At 39.6% G+C, this 14,820-nt stretch overlaps 1 protein-coding gene across 2 annotated transcripts in view; it reads left to right on the forward strand.

The window, feature by feature from the left end:
* GUCY1B1 (guanylate cyclase 1 soluble subunit beta 1) overlaps nucleotides 1-14,820 on the forward strand; it is a 95,281-nt gene that overhangs the window by 71,439 nt on the left and 9,022 nt on the right. Inside the window, exons 9-13 of one of the 2 annotated variants that reach the window (XM_081332734.1) lie at nucleotides 7,935-8,132; nucleotides 9,327-9,564; nucleotides 10,815-10,955; nucleotides 11,594-11,748; nucleotides 12,834-13,697. In XM_081332734.1, the coding sequence (XP_081188860.1) occupies nucleotides 7,935-8,132; nucleotides 9,327-9,564; nucleotides 10,815-10,955; nucleotides 11,594-11,748; nucleotides 12,834-12,891 (790 nt within the window). In that variant the 3' untranslated portion in view covers nucleotides 12,892-13,697. Of the gene's footprint in view, nucleotides 1-7,934; nucleotides 8,133-9,326; nucleotides 9,565-10,814; nucleotides 10,956-11,593; nucleotides 11,749-12,833; nucleotides 13,698-13,721; nucleotides 13,843-14,820 lie in introns of those variants that run through there. The other variant, XM_081332733.1, reaches the window with a different exon arrangement.

Raw genomic sequence — 14,820 nt, forward strand, 5'->3', positions numbered from 1 at the left:
CGAATGCGTGCTTTGTCACTGGGAATGTCCCGTCCATATTCTTCCATATAACTGAGGACTTGAGTTAGGAAAAACCCCAAGCACGGCGGCTCCCCCTTGAATTTCACTTCCAGGGGTGGTAGTCTTTGAATGGATCGGTGCCTATGCCATGGGCGGTATTGCTCCCCATCCTGATCCCCGTCTGTGGGTCGGCGGGGGTTGGGTGCTGCTGAGGTGGTAGCTCCAGGTTCAGCAGATGGCCCTGGTGCTGCAGGTTCCGGATTCCCCCCCCACTGTCTCTCCAGCTGTGGCTCCAGGTACTGTTGCGGCTGCTGGATTCAGGTTTCTCCTCTCTTATCAAGCCAAGGGTTTTTTCATCAGATCAATAGCTTTCTCTAGGATCCACTTTGCGTGTGGTGCATAACTCCCATCCTCTTCACTGATGTGCAGGGAGCTCTCCATTCGGATTGGTGGCTCCCCTGCCTCAGGGTCACTTTCCTCGATGCCTTTTCCCACTTGCTTTTCCTTCCAACACCATCGACCACCGCGGTTTGCAGTTGTGCATCTCCACCACCTCTTCCCTGGAGGAGTATGACGCTTCAGTTTCTGATAATTGGTGGGATTTCGGTCGGGGGGAAAGTTCCCTCCTCGTTACACATTGCATTTTTTGCAAAGTCCCCCGGTAAGGTTCTTCCTTCCACCTTGACTCTTAATGCAGATCCTGTCTAATGTCCGAACCCCCTCCAATCCACATCTTAAGAAAGAAAGACTCTTGGAGGCAAGATTGTCCAAGCAGGAACTTTTACTAAGACATGGGACTTAACAACTGATGGTGGAGAGGCAGCAAAGGCTGTAAAGAGCTCCTCCAAAAGTAAAAGTTTTATTTTATTTTACTTTATTTTTATTTTAACTTTTTAACCTCTTTTAATATTGTATTTTAACCTACCTCTTTTAAACTTTTTAAACCCATTTTTAATCCATTTTAACCTTTTAAACCATAGTTTTAAACTTATTTTTAAACCTGTTTTAACAAACCTGAATGGGGAAAAGAAGGAAGAGACAGCATTCTGCAGCAGAAAGTATATACAAGCCTTTGAAGCAGCAGAAAATGGAGGATTATATTGCAAACAGACAGTCTGCTCCAGTAAGTAACTCATTCGCAGGCACCTTATCAGATAAATTTAATTTATGTGACTCATTGGAATGGGACTTACAAACCGAACTGGAGAGCAGACAGCGTGTGGAGTTGTCCTCCTCCCTCTCGGAGAATGGCTCCTCTCCTTGGAATCCGGCAACAGCCTTTTTTACACAGGAGGGAGATGTAGCAAATTTGAAGGGGGAAAATGTGACAGACTTCCTCTCTAGACAATGTTTGCTTACAGCTCAAACTGTAAACTCAATATATGATCTCTTGTCAATTGTCATAAATAAGGTCGACTGCTTGAAAGAATCTTTTGCAAAGTTTGTTAGGAGCCACCCAAATACTGTAGAAGGACTTGGGAGGATAACCATGGACAGACATGGGATGGCTAACTCAGAAAATGAAAGTAGAGAAGGACCTTGTTCTCCTCCCAAATTTTGAACACCTACAGAGAAAACACTCAATCAGGCAAAGGTCTAAGAGATGACCAATATAACTACAGTCTGCAAACTAACCAGGTTACTTGGCAAATTTATGACAAGAGAGTAAATAGAGGGTGTTGGAGCAATAGAAAATCTATTAGGCTGTCCCTGAGCCAGCTGCTCCACTGTGAATTCACTCTGATAGATCTACTACATGCAGAGTAGCTGCCAGCAAGAACACAATGTATGAGAATTCTCCTATCGTTCAAGCAGCCCACAATTCCCTCCATGCTCTTCAGAATGAAACCCTTTCTGAGCATCTTCTCAACATTTCCAATAAGGGTCTTTTGTTCAGAAAAAGTGTGCCCACTCCTGAAACAGCGTCACCAAGAGGGAACTGTCGCTTTAAATCTAGGCTGCAACAGCCCTCACACTAACTAAGCCTGAGGCTGCTGCAACTGAACTGACCCTGAGAAATCAAAGAAGCAATATACGAACTGTGTTACCCACAGCTGCAGGAACTGCTGAGGATGTGCCAGAGGAAATGTTGATTGACCTATTCAGTGCATTGCCAGAACCTGAGCAAGTTAACATCATTCAAAGATTGGACGACCTAAAAGAGGCACTGACAACAACTCAATCTACAGCAAAGCCTCTATTTAATTTGGCTCCACTAACCACACAACCTTGTGACAAGATATTTAATCAACAATCTGCCTTTACCTCAACAGTAAAAAAAGGTGTTGTCACACAGGCTGAGAGTGGAGTAACTGCACTGACTGACCCAGCCTCTGAGAAACAACTGAAAGACAAAGGGCTTCATCACACAGTGCCCCCTAAGCTGACAAACACTAAGGACGTAATCCAGCTTACACCCTCATTTGATTTAGAAGTTCCCACAACATCTTTCCACAAGATGAACCCTCAGCCATGCCCCTCCAAAAATGGACATAAATCTACATTTATAGACTTAAGCCAGAGTACCTGCCCATTGGAAAAAAAATCATTCTTGGAGCAAGAGCAGAGGCACACTGGCAACCGAGATATAGAGGAGCAACAACAAGTTCTGCAACCCATGAGGAGAAATATCAAGCCTCACAACAACTGTGTTTATATGGGAAGCTTAGACATAAATCTACATTTATAGACTTAAGCCAGAGTACTTGCCCATTGGAAAAAAATCATTCTTGGAGCAAGAGCAGAGGCACACTGGCAACTGAGATATAGAGGAGCAACAACAAGTTCTGCAACCCATGAGGAGAAATATCGAACCTCACAACAACTGTGTTTATATGGGAAGCTTAGATGATATTGACCCAGCTCCAATGTCAAGTTGACATCTGGCATTTCTACCATATAGCCAATCAACCAAGTCAGACCACCTTGCCTCTGAGAACCCCATACAGTTGATGACCTGGAACATAGCTGGCTGGAAAGGGATGGTTGATAGTGGACTAATGAGCTTTCTCTCTAGATTTGACGTAATAGCCTTTCAAGAAACCTGGCTAACCGAAGTGGATGAACCAGTACAATTGCCAGGCTTTCAGGGATGGGTCTCCCCAGCCCTAAAAACAAAGAACAAAGGGAGACCCTCTGGTGGGCTATGCATTCTTATAAAGCAAGAGTTGCAATGGCAGGGAGAGAAATTATATAATGAAGATAAGTATCCGTACTTTCTAGCTGTCAAATTTGAATATGACCAGTTTGAGTTAATATTGTTAAATGTGTACATTCCTCCAAGCACATCCCAGCACTATAATTTTGAATATTGGATGGGCTTGGAAGTTATCTTAGAAGATATATCTATATTGTACCCTCAGTCCATAGTGGTATTATTAGGAGATCTGAACGCTAGACTGGGTCCCTCTCTGTATGAGCTTGCCCAGAAGAAGGGAATCCCAGGGGAGTTCTTTGATAACCATCCTCAGTGGCTCTCGAGAGACTGTAAAAGTAATGCCGCTGGCCTGCTCCTAGTCTCCTTAATTTTTAAGGGTAATCTCCAAATTTTGGGAGGTAAGGACAAGAATTATACATACCCTTATACATACCACTCAGCCAATTCAAGTACTGTACTGGATCTCTTTTGTGTGTCTAGAGATAAGGCTGACCTCTTCTCAGAGGTCACAGTACACCTTAGTGACAATAGCGACCATCAGCCTGTATGTGTGACATTGCGAGGCCGCTCAGATTTAAGACCATATAACATGGCTGACAGATGGCTCACCAAATAGGTAGAGATGACCCAAAATAAAAGGTTAATTTGGGCCAAAGTTGATACTAAGGCAATATTAAGGTAAAGGTAAAGGTTCCCCCGCACATACGTGCTAGTCGTTTCCGACTCTAGGGGCCGGTGCTCATCTCCGTTTCAAAGCCGAAGAGCCAGCGCTTGTCCGAGGACGTCTCCGTGGTCATGTGGCCGGCATGACTAGACGCCAAAGGCGCACGGAACGCTGTTACCTTCCCACCGTAGTGGTCCCTATTTTTCTACTTGCATTTTTACGTGCTTTCGAACTGCTAGGTTGGCAGAAGCTGGGACGAGTAACAGGCGCTCACTCTGCTACGCGGCACTCGGGATTCGACCCGCCAAACTGCCGACCTTCTGATCGACAAGCTCAGCGTCCTAACCCACTGAGCCACCGCGTCCCTTTTAAGGCAATATTAGAATGCCTTAAAACAGAGAATGCTACTAAGTGGGCTAGAACAATACAGTCATCTACCGCTGACTGGATGTCAGCCTTCAATGCATTCTCCAATCTTTGTAACATACTGAAGAAACACCTAACAGCTAAACCTACTACAAAAAGAGCCCAAGTGGGTAGACCTCGCTGGTTTGATCCTGATTGCCAGCGACAGAAAAAGAAATTGAAGGCAGCCATGAGGCTTGCCCAGAGGAATCCTACTGCCCATATACAAGCTAAGATGCTGCACACAAGAAGGGAATATAAAAAACTATAACATTAAAGAAAAAACGTTTTGCCATTTCAATCTGGTCAGAACTTGAGTTGGCTGCCAGAAGTCATAATTCAGTATTATTTTGGCACTCTGTAGCAGGTATCCTGAAGGAACGGAGATTTGCATTTGACATACCAATCTCTGCTGCGGACTGGGAGAATTATTATCAGTGCTTGTTTGCCCCCACCGAACCGGTAAAGAAATTATTTTTAAACAGTGATTTGGTAAATCCTAGAACTCTCCCCCCTTGGCCACCAGTCTCAGAAAAGGAGATACAGTCCATCATTAAAAGCTTAAAGAGCAATAAAGCCCCAGGCGAGGATTTTTTACCAGCAGAATTATTTAAGAAATTTCCCAACTGGTGGGGCCCTGTATTAGCAGGTCTTTTTACACACATAAATAACACCTGCCATATACCAGATGGGTGGAAGATGGCAATAGTTGTCCCCATATGTAAAAAAGGGAATAAAAAGGATCCTAGTAATTATAGGCCCATCAGCCTGATTGACATTGTAGCAAAAATATATGTGCTAGGTACCTTTTGAACAGAATTGAAATCTGGGTAGAGGAAAACAACATCCTCACAGAAGAACAAGCAGCTTTTAGACAAAACAGATCTACTATTGATAACTGCTTTGTCTTGAACCATCTAATTGCCAAATATGCCTATAAGAGGAGACCCCTGTTTGCTGCTTTTATAAACCTTACAGCAGCATTTGATATGGTAAATAGAGACATACTGTGGAGTAAATTGACATCTCTTAAAATAGAACCCAGACTCCTGGCCTTGATTAAAGCCCTTTACACAAGTACCTGTTTGAGGGTGCGGTATGGGGTTAATGGGGCCCTGACTAACAGGATTCACACAAATAAAGGGATAAGGCAAGGGTGTATCCTGGCCCCATTATTATTTAATTTATACATCAATGACTTGCCAGGGTTAATGAAGGATACCATGGTACACATGCCGATGATCCTAAATACTTACTGTAACAGCTTGCTTTATGCTGATGATATGATTTTATTATCATACTCACAAGTAGGATTACGTAGGCTATTAAGAAGATTCAGCTCTTATTGCCAGGATAACTCCCTTGGTGGAGCAGTGGGCTAATGCCTCCTTAAGTAACACCAGCTGCCTGCAATTAGTGCAGGTTCGCATCCCACCAGGCTCAAGGTTGACTCAGCCTTCCATCCTTCCGAGGTAGGTAAAATGAGGACCCAGATTGTTGGGGGCAATAAGCTGACTTTGTAATAATGCCGCTGGGGGGGGGGCTAATAAGCAGGCATATACATAGAATGAAGGCTATTGCTAAGCACATTGGTTTGTGCTTAAATTGGAAGCCGCCCTGAGTCTTTGGAGAAGGGCGGGATATAAATGGGATTAAAATAATAATAAAAAAATAATCATTAGCAAATCCAAATCGGAAATAATGGTGTTTGGAAGAAACCATCAGAGACATAAGTGGCAATTAGATGGTGAACCAATTGAGCAGGTTAATACCTTTGTATATTTGGGAGTAACTTTTTCCAAGACTGTATCTTGGGCCTGCCATCATCAACGGAGTACATTTAGAGCAAAAGCCCATTTGAATTTATTGCTCAAACTAAAGAACCATAGTTATCCAGGGTCCCTAGCTCCACTACTCAAAGTTTATAAGGCTAAGGTTACGATAATGCTCTTGTATGGAGCAGAAATTTGGGGTCTTTATTCAACCACAGTTTTAGAACAAACACAGTCCCAGCATCTGAGATGTATTTTGGGTGTAGATCCAAGAACATCTGCTGCAGCAGTTAGAGCTGAATTGGGAATTCATACAATTCAGGCATTATCTAAAATTAGAGCTTATAACTACTGGTGCAAAGTTAATGAAATGGAGACTGATAGACTCCCCAAATTATGCCTACTAGAGCAAATAAAACTGCAATCACAAATCTCCTAGATCACCAAACTAACAAATTTTGTAAGAAGCTGTGGCCTTCCTGTTTCTTGCGTAACAGGAGAACAATCTAAAAAAAGAGTTGCCCAAAGAATTAAGGATATAGAAGAACAAACTGATATAGCTATCCTTAGTAAGGTGGGCAACTTGAAATGGCTGAGTAAATACAAATGTACTTTTCAAGTGGACAGTTATTTGAAGTCACAACTCCCAAAACATCTTAGGGAGATATTTACGAGAGCAAGATTCGAACAGCTTGATACAATGGTCAGATATGGGAGATTTCATGCTATACCATACAATGAGCGTCTGCATTTGCGGAGCGGCAGAGGTAGAGGACCTGGCTCACATCCTATTTGACTGTTGTCTGTATAAGAGGGTGAGAGACAGGTATCTTGGTCTATATACCAAACGAATGACCCATTGGGATCCCCATATCAAAATAACTTATCTTATGTCCGGTCAGAACTTGAAAATAACATTTAACGTAGCACAGTAGTTAAACAAAATGATCCGGTTAAGATCTGCATATGTGGGACTGATTGGGGTAGATTGCAAGGGCGACTCCAAAATATAAAGTTATCATATTTTATCTATATCTTAAATTTGTATTTTATTACTATTTCATCTTAAATTGTATTTTATTTTAATTCCATTTTAAATTGTATTTTATCAAATTTCATTTTGGATAGCTTTTATCACGTTTTGGTGATGGTTTGTTGCTGGAACTTTGCACTTTGATATGGCCCAAGGGCTAATCAATAAAGTTGTTGTTGTACTAAGACATGGATGATAGAAGGTATAATAGACAGGATCTGAAAAATCTTTTCACAGATCGATACTTTTAAAGTGTCCCCAAGCAAAACCCCACCCCAGTTCATTTGGTCAGTTCCGGATCAGTCAAGTTTCAGGTGGGAAGCCCCTCGTGGGAAAGAGAGAACCATCAGTCCATTCGCAGCACAATCACTCCCTCCCCTTCACATTCCATCCAGAGACAAAAACCAGAATTCCCCCAGCCCGTTTCTTAGTTGCTTGTACATCAGAGAGAGAGGATTCCTTTCATCGATCTTTTTGCGATGGCCAACAGGCAGGCTAGATAAACAAAAAGTTACATCTAAGGGGAGGAAATGGAGGCAATAAACTCCCCTGTTTATTCCCTTTCCTCCTTGGGAATGGCAGAATCCAAGGGGGTGTATGAGATTTGGGTTTGCACAGAAAGAGAGTTAGAAATGAAATATAAATGGATTCTGACAGAACCAATTATTGCAGCATAATAAAGCTAATGTTGTTAGTTGATGAACTGCCTTTTTATAGAAATGCACCACATATTTTGTTAGAATAGAAACATACAATATTAATAGTGTATTAAATGATGAAATAGAGATGAATTGTTACTTTTTGGCAATTGAAAAATATTTGCAAAACAGATTGTTATATTTTACGTAAGTACCAGAAATTTCTTACCCTGTCATTTTCTCATTTCACTTTTAATTGCATTAGTGTGATGAATTTGGATGATTTAACTAGAAGAGGACTCTACTTAAGTGACATTCCCCTGCATGATGCTACTCGTGATTTGGTCCTTTTGGGAGAGCAATTCCGAGAGGAATACAAACTGACACAAGAATTGGAAATATTAACGGATAGGCTCCAGCACACTTTAAGAGCTTTGGAAGATGAAAAGAAGAAGACAGATACGTAAGATTTAATCTCCTACTTAGAATATGAAATGGTATAAATGATCGATCTTTATCATTCTGTCCTCTGTTTGGAGGCTCATAAACAACTCTGATTCCTAATTGCCTAGTTAAAGTCAGTGACGTTGCTCTAGATAAAGTAAGATAAAAATGAACAAAGAAAGACAAACATGTCTCTTACTGAAACCTGAGAATGTTTTCTGTTTACAGTTCTTGCACACATGTGACCTTTGTATTTAGGTCACCATTTCTCTATCAGTCTGGGTGGATAAAGAAGATATAAATGTTTGAATACAGTGAATGTGGTTTAATGTCATGCCATGAACTAAACAATCTCTTTATGAAGCTTTGTAATAAATGCATTCTTCAGCCTTCACAATCTAAATGCTCCCCAAATGAGTTGCAATTCACTCCTCATAATATGTAGTCATCATTGCTAAATTAATTTCTAGTTATGAGAGTGTATCTCAGAAATATCTGTTTTTGAAATCCTAATGTATAATGGGCTACTACTGACTTTGTCATGCAATTTTCGTTTTTATTAAAGTATTTTCTGTTGCAAAAGTCATTATGCATTAAATCAGGGTTCCCCAACAGCTGGTACGCAGCTTACTACTGGTCCACAGCAAGTGTCAAGCGAGCACATGAATCTCCATTTGTGCAGGGGGCAGGTATGTGCACCTGCCACTGATGCAAATGGAGCTTTGCAAATGCATGCACATGCCACTTGTGCACAACCATCCCCTCTTCCACCCCCCTGTCCCTGTTGGTCCACAAAGCCAGAAAGCTTGGGGGACTGCTGTATTAAATTTAAATAAGTAAAAATCAAATCAGAAACAAATCCAAGTGAAGTGCTACAAAAATTGTTAGCTATAATTAAGAACCATATTAATAGCAATTTAACCATATATCTATTCAGCAGCATGTAATTTGCCTACATTGAGCTGAAATGGTGTATATCTCTATAAATAGTAATAATACAATATAAATAAATAAATGTATAAAATAATTTACTCTATATATTTATTATGCTGTTTGTTTAGAAGTAAAGTTTCTAATGCAAATTATGCCTGCTATAGAATATAAGTTTTTAAATCAGTGAATACTAGATATGAATATAATAAATTTATCAGAATAAGATTAATTTATTTCTTTTCTATTTTTTCCTTTGTTACTATTACACAATCTTATGTAGATTATTGTATTCTGTGCTTCCTCCATCTGTGGCCAATGAACTGAGACACAAGCGTCCTATACCAGCAAAACGTTATGATAATGTGACTATATTATTTAGTGGCATTGTTGGTTTCAATGCCTTCTGCAGTAAACATGCCTCTGGAGAAGGAGCTATGAAAATTGTCAATCTTTTAAACGATCTTTATACAAGATTTGATATTTTGACTGATTCCCGAAAAAACCCATTTGTTTATAAGGTAAATATGATATGTCCTTTCTGTTCTGTGAAGAGGGTAACACTGTAAAAGGGCCAGTTTATGACTAATAGTGTAAAATATATATGGCTGAGCATATTTTTTATGTATTACAAACAACAGAAGCTAGAGAAGTGGGTTGCAGATTCCAAGACATTTTACTGAAGTCTCAAACTATCTCTTCAGACTACTGAAGTCTCAAACTTTCCTAATATGGACTTACACAATCTGGTGCTAGGCACAGTATTTACAGTCTGAAATTAAATTCCAGGTTGGTTTATCATGAAATAGAATGAAACATTGGTTTTGGTCAACAGATTGCTAGAGCCTATACAAATAAACATAATAATTTCTATTTTATTATGTTTAACCATTTAGTGATAATTCTGAATATTACATATCACTGAGGGTTGAATATTATTCAGGAAAATTGCTTTAACTACTGCTATAAAATAGTATAGATAATAGGTTTATTCCTTCAGGAAAAGATTGTCGTGATCTGTGGTATTGCACTTCCTTTTAGTGGCTTCTTGGGAGATACATATTTTGATGTACTTCCTAATCACAAAATTATTTTTAAATAACATTTCTTCTATTGACCTTACTGGACCTTTGGCAAATGAAACCCAGTGGGTATATTAAGATGGAAAAGATGTTATTTTGTGGCAAAAAAGTGCTGCATTGGGATGGGAAGTTAGAAATACATCAGCCATAATTATTAATATGTGTATGTTCTGAAGATTTTAGCTTCTCAGGATTTGTGAAAAATGGGGAAGATGGGTAAATTATGTTCCATGTTTGATAACCATGAAAATAATCTTTCTAATGAAATGATATTGCTTTAATGCCAGATAATTGATAATCAAAGGTTACAACTTTACTAAGGCAAGCAAAGAAAGGGAATATCATATCATAAGAGCCTTGGTGGAGCAGTGGGCTAATGCCTCCTTAAGTAACACCAGCTGCCTGCAATTAGTGCAGGTTCACATCCCACCAGGCTCAAGGTTGACTCAGCCTTCCATCCTTCCGAGGTAGGTAAAATGAGGACCCAGATTGTTGGGGGCAATTAAGCTGACTTTGTAATAATGCCGCTTGGGGTGTGTGTGAAAGCCCTAATAAGCAGGCATATACATAGAATGAAGGCTACTGCTAAGCTTGTAAGCCGCCCTGAGTCTTCGGAGAAGGGCGGGATATAAATGGAATTTAAAAAAAAATTAAATACAAAAATAACTTTCAGATTTATATTTTGCTAGGTTGAAACAGTTGGAGACAAATATATGACAGTAAGTGGCTTGCCAGAACCATGCATTCATCATGCACGTTCTATCTGCCACTTAGCATTAGATATGATGGAAATAGCTGGACAAGTTCAAGTCGATGGAGAATCTGTTCAGGTCAGTGATTGGCAACATATTACGGGATTTAGGGATTTTATTATGATGCAATTTCAGTCCTGACAATGTAGGATTAACTTTCAGGTTTTAAACTCCATAAAAATAATCAAGATGATGACCCACATTATGGGAAATCTGTCTGCTACTTCTTTACTTTCTGATTCCTTATGGCTATATAGATAAAACAGTTCTTAAAATCGAGGGTTCATTAGTATAAAATTATAGACACAAAGAAGAAATCTTATATATGATAACATGCCTCTATAATATAGTATTGTAATTTATCTGGAAAAAGATGGACCAATAGACTAATATTTCTTTGCGATTTTTTACTAAGCAATTGGTTATATTTCTAAATACATAATTTTATTTTGCCATTCGTAGAAAAAATGTAGATATTTCAGAATTACATTGGATAAATTTTCTAGTTCAGTTGTATAAATGAAAAATTGAAATAGACCAACTGTGCTATATTTGCTCTAGGTTTGTAGTGTTGTGTTACGTATTTTGGTATATAGATTCAGTTAAAATTAAGCATAAGGTTCATAGTGTATTCCTATTACTGACTAATAATACTATTGACCTAATACTAAATCAACTTGTTATCATTTTCTTTTCTATTGATTTTTTTATAATAGATTACAATAGGCATTCACACTGGAGAAGTGGTCACAGGTGTAATTGGCCAAAGGATGCCTCGTTATTGTCTTTTTGGGAACACTGTAAATCTCACAAGTAGAACAGAAACAACAGGTGAAAAAGGAAAGATCAATGTCTCCGAATATACTTATAGGTGAGAAATTAAGTTTACTTATATCATTGTATCTATTTCCGAAACACAAATTTTAAACCAAAAGGTGCTTTTATAAAATTTACTCTAAGGATATTTTCTTTCAATATACACTAACTAAAGTTTACTTTTACATTGAGATAAATTTCTGTAAAATATAGATACACCCTTTTTATATTTGTCATAACAGTATGGAAGTAGTTCACCTACAGATAATGCTCGACGTATGACTACAGTTGAAACTAGAATTTCTGTTGCCTAGTTAGGCAGTTTTTATGTGACTTGCACCTTGTTTTACAACCTTTTGGCTACAACTGAAGTGAATTTCATGGTCATTAAGCGAATCCACCTTCCCCTATTAACTTTGCTTGTCAGAAGCCAGCTGCGAAGTTCACATGACACTGGAACATGCAGCAGTTATCATACATATACTGGTTTTCAAACACCTGCATTTTTATCACATAACTGTGGGGAAGCTGGCATGACTGTAAGTGCAAGGACTGGTCATAAGTCACTTTTTTCAGTGCCATTGTAACATTGGACAGTCACTAAATGAATGGCTTTAGGTCAAGGACTACCTGTAGTCTAGTTTACAACCCTGAATTCCCTTTGTTTCAACTTATACCTCTCATCTTAGGTAAACTATTTAGATTAAAAACTTAGTATTGCCCAGAGGAATAATATAATCATTTTCAAACAGTCTGAGTGGTCTTTATAATGTAACTTTTGACAAATATAATGTAATATTTAAATGAAAGCCAAGATACTAAATTTCAGTAGCTTAACTAGGAATATTATTCAGATGATGGCTTTGGATGATCAGGCGTTCAGCATAATGGAAAGATGCTGGTTTCTTTTATCTATTTGCTTGTCACTACTTTTACGTATCACTATAAGAAAGTGAGTTGTTGTCTCCCTGTTTTTATTTTTTAATTTTCATTCATTTTTTTGACATTGTACGTTGTATTTTCTTTGATCTGTCTATTTTTGGGTTCTACAGGGCATTATGAGTGTGTGTACTCTGTGTATGGTTCTTGATGATATTGACATTCAGAATGCCTGCTGCAATATGTTTGTTATCTTCAAAGGGCCTTCGAATTGTCTGCAATCAACAGACAAAAGAACAAAGTGCAAGTGCATATTTAAAATCTCAAGCCATCATCAACATTATTGGTGGCTACTGTTTTTCTCAAAAGCTCTTTGCTGATAGCTTGTTTTGATTCAACTGATTTTTTTTGAAATTTTTGAATGTCATACATTCACCATTGGACTTTAGACATTCTCTTGTGTCTTTTTGCTTGCAGAGACTGTTTAAAGATGCAAGAAGATGCTGTATTAGTCAGCCTGTTCTGTTACGATGTATGCATTCATTTTGATCATGCATTTATGCTCTGTTTATGTCCATGGTGTATTTTGCTGCAAAAGTATTTGAACTTGTTGATTTGGTACATTTGATGCAGTTATTAAAAAAGCAGTTGAATTGCTGATCATGGTTGTGTGTGTGACTTATAATTACGCTTTTGCTGTTTGTGCTTCTGAGGATGTGAATGTGATTTAATATTTTCTGACAGGAGTGCTCATGCTCTGGAGGAAGTGATTGAAAGGCTGTGCCTTGGGAGATCAGAAACAGCCAAATCTATGTACCCTCACATTTTTTTCAGTTAGAAATCCTATAGCCTCCCAGACAAACGATTGCTCCAAAGAAGACTATGACTGAGGATACCAGATCCAGGCTGTAAAAATCCAGATGACAGCAAATAATAAAAGTTTTCTGCTTCCTTCTGGTTGTCATCCAGATTTTGGCAGCCCAAGAGACCTAATCACTGTTCCTCATGGATGAAACATTCACCACTGTTCCAGAGTAGTTTATATTGAATCACAGCCAGTCTGAACTGTCAACAAATCTTCCTGAATTCAGTGTTCTACATTTAAATTTCATTCATGCTCCTATTTAATTACAATCTGTTTAATTTTAGATGTCTGATGACTCCAGAAAACTCAGATCCACAGTTCCATCTAGAACACAGAGGTCCTGTTTCCATGAAGGGTAAAAAAGAACCAATGCAAGTTTGGTTTTTGTCCAGAAAGGGCACAGAGGTATGACTAACTGAAATATTTTATCAAAATAAAAACAAAACAAAAATGATGCAAGGATTAAATATGGTTTAAGTAATCAAAATATGTTCATCAAAATAAAAATGAAACAAACAATGATGCAAGGACTTCATATAAAATCTAAATCAGGCTTTCTAATTGCAAAACTGAATATCCTCTTGAAGAAATGAGTCATTTAAAAATATTGCTATGTTAATATGTTTGTTATCTTGACAGCCAATTACTATTACCGTATTTTCCGGTGTATAAGATGACTTTTTAACCCATGAAAATCACCTCAAAAGTTGGGGGGGTCGTCTTATACGCCCAGTCGTCTTATACACCAGAAAATCAGCGAGCCCGGGAAGGCACGCCCTCCCCTCTCACTGTGGAGGAAGCAGGGCAGGCTGGTGTCTGGCGGGAGCCGGCAGGGCAGTCCTGCGCACGCGCAGGACTGCCCTGCCGGCTCCCGCCCGACGCTCTTCCCTCTTGAGGCAGCATCGCTCCCCGGCTCCTAAGGAGTCCTTGGGGATGCTGCCTCAAGAGGGAAGGACTGCCCTGCCGGCTCTCACCCGACGCCGGACGGCTCCGCTGATGCTGCTTCAAGAGGGAAGAGCGTGAGACGCCTGCCATGGCTCTTGAGGCAGCATCCCCGAGGACTCCTTAGGAGCCGGGGAGCGATGCTGCCTCAAGAGGGAAGAGAGTCGGGCGGGAACCGGCAGGGCAGTCCTGTGCGCGCGTGCATGCGCAGGACTGCCCTGCCGGCTCCCGCCAGACGCCAGCCTGCCCTGCTTCCTCCACAGTGAGAGGGGAGGGCGTGCCTTCCCGGGCTAGCTGATTTTCTGGCGTATAAGACGAAAAATCTTGAAAATCATCTCAAAAGTTGGGGGGGTCGTCTTATACGCCCAGTCGTCTTATACGCCGGAAAATACGGTATATATTACTAGACTTTATGTGTTTGTATTTCAGGAAATTTTTGAG

This window comes from Vipera berus (assembly GCF_964194415.1).
Source record: "Vipera berus genome assembly, chromosome: 7".
Classification (NCBI taxonomy): domain Eukaryota; kingdom Metazoa; phylum Chordata; class Lepidosauria; order Squamata; family Viperidae; genus Vipera; species Vipera berus.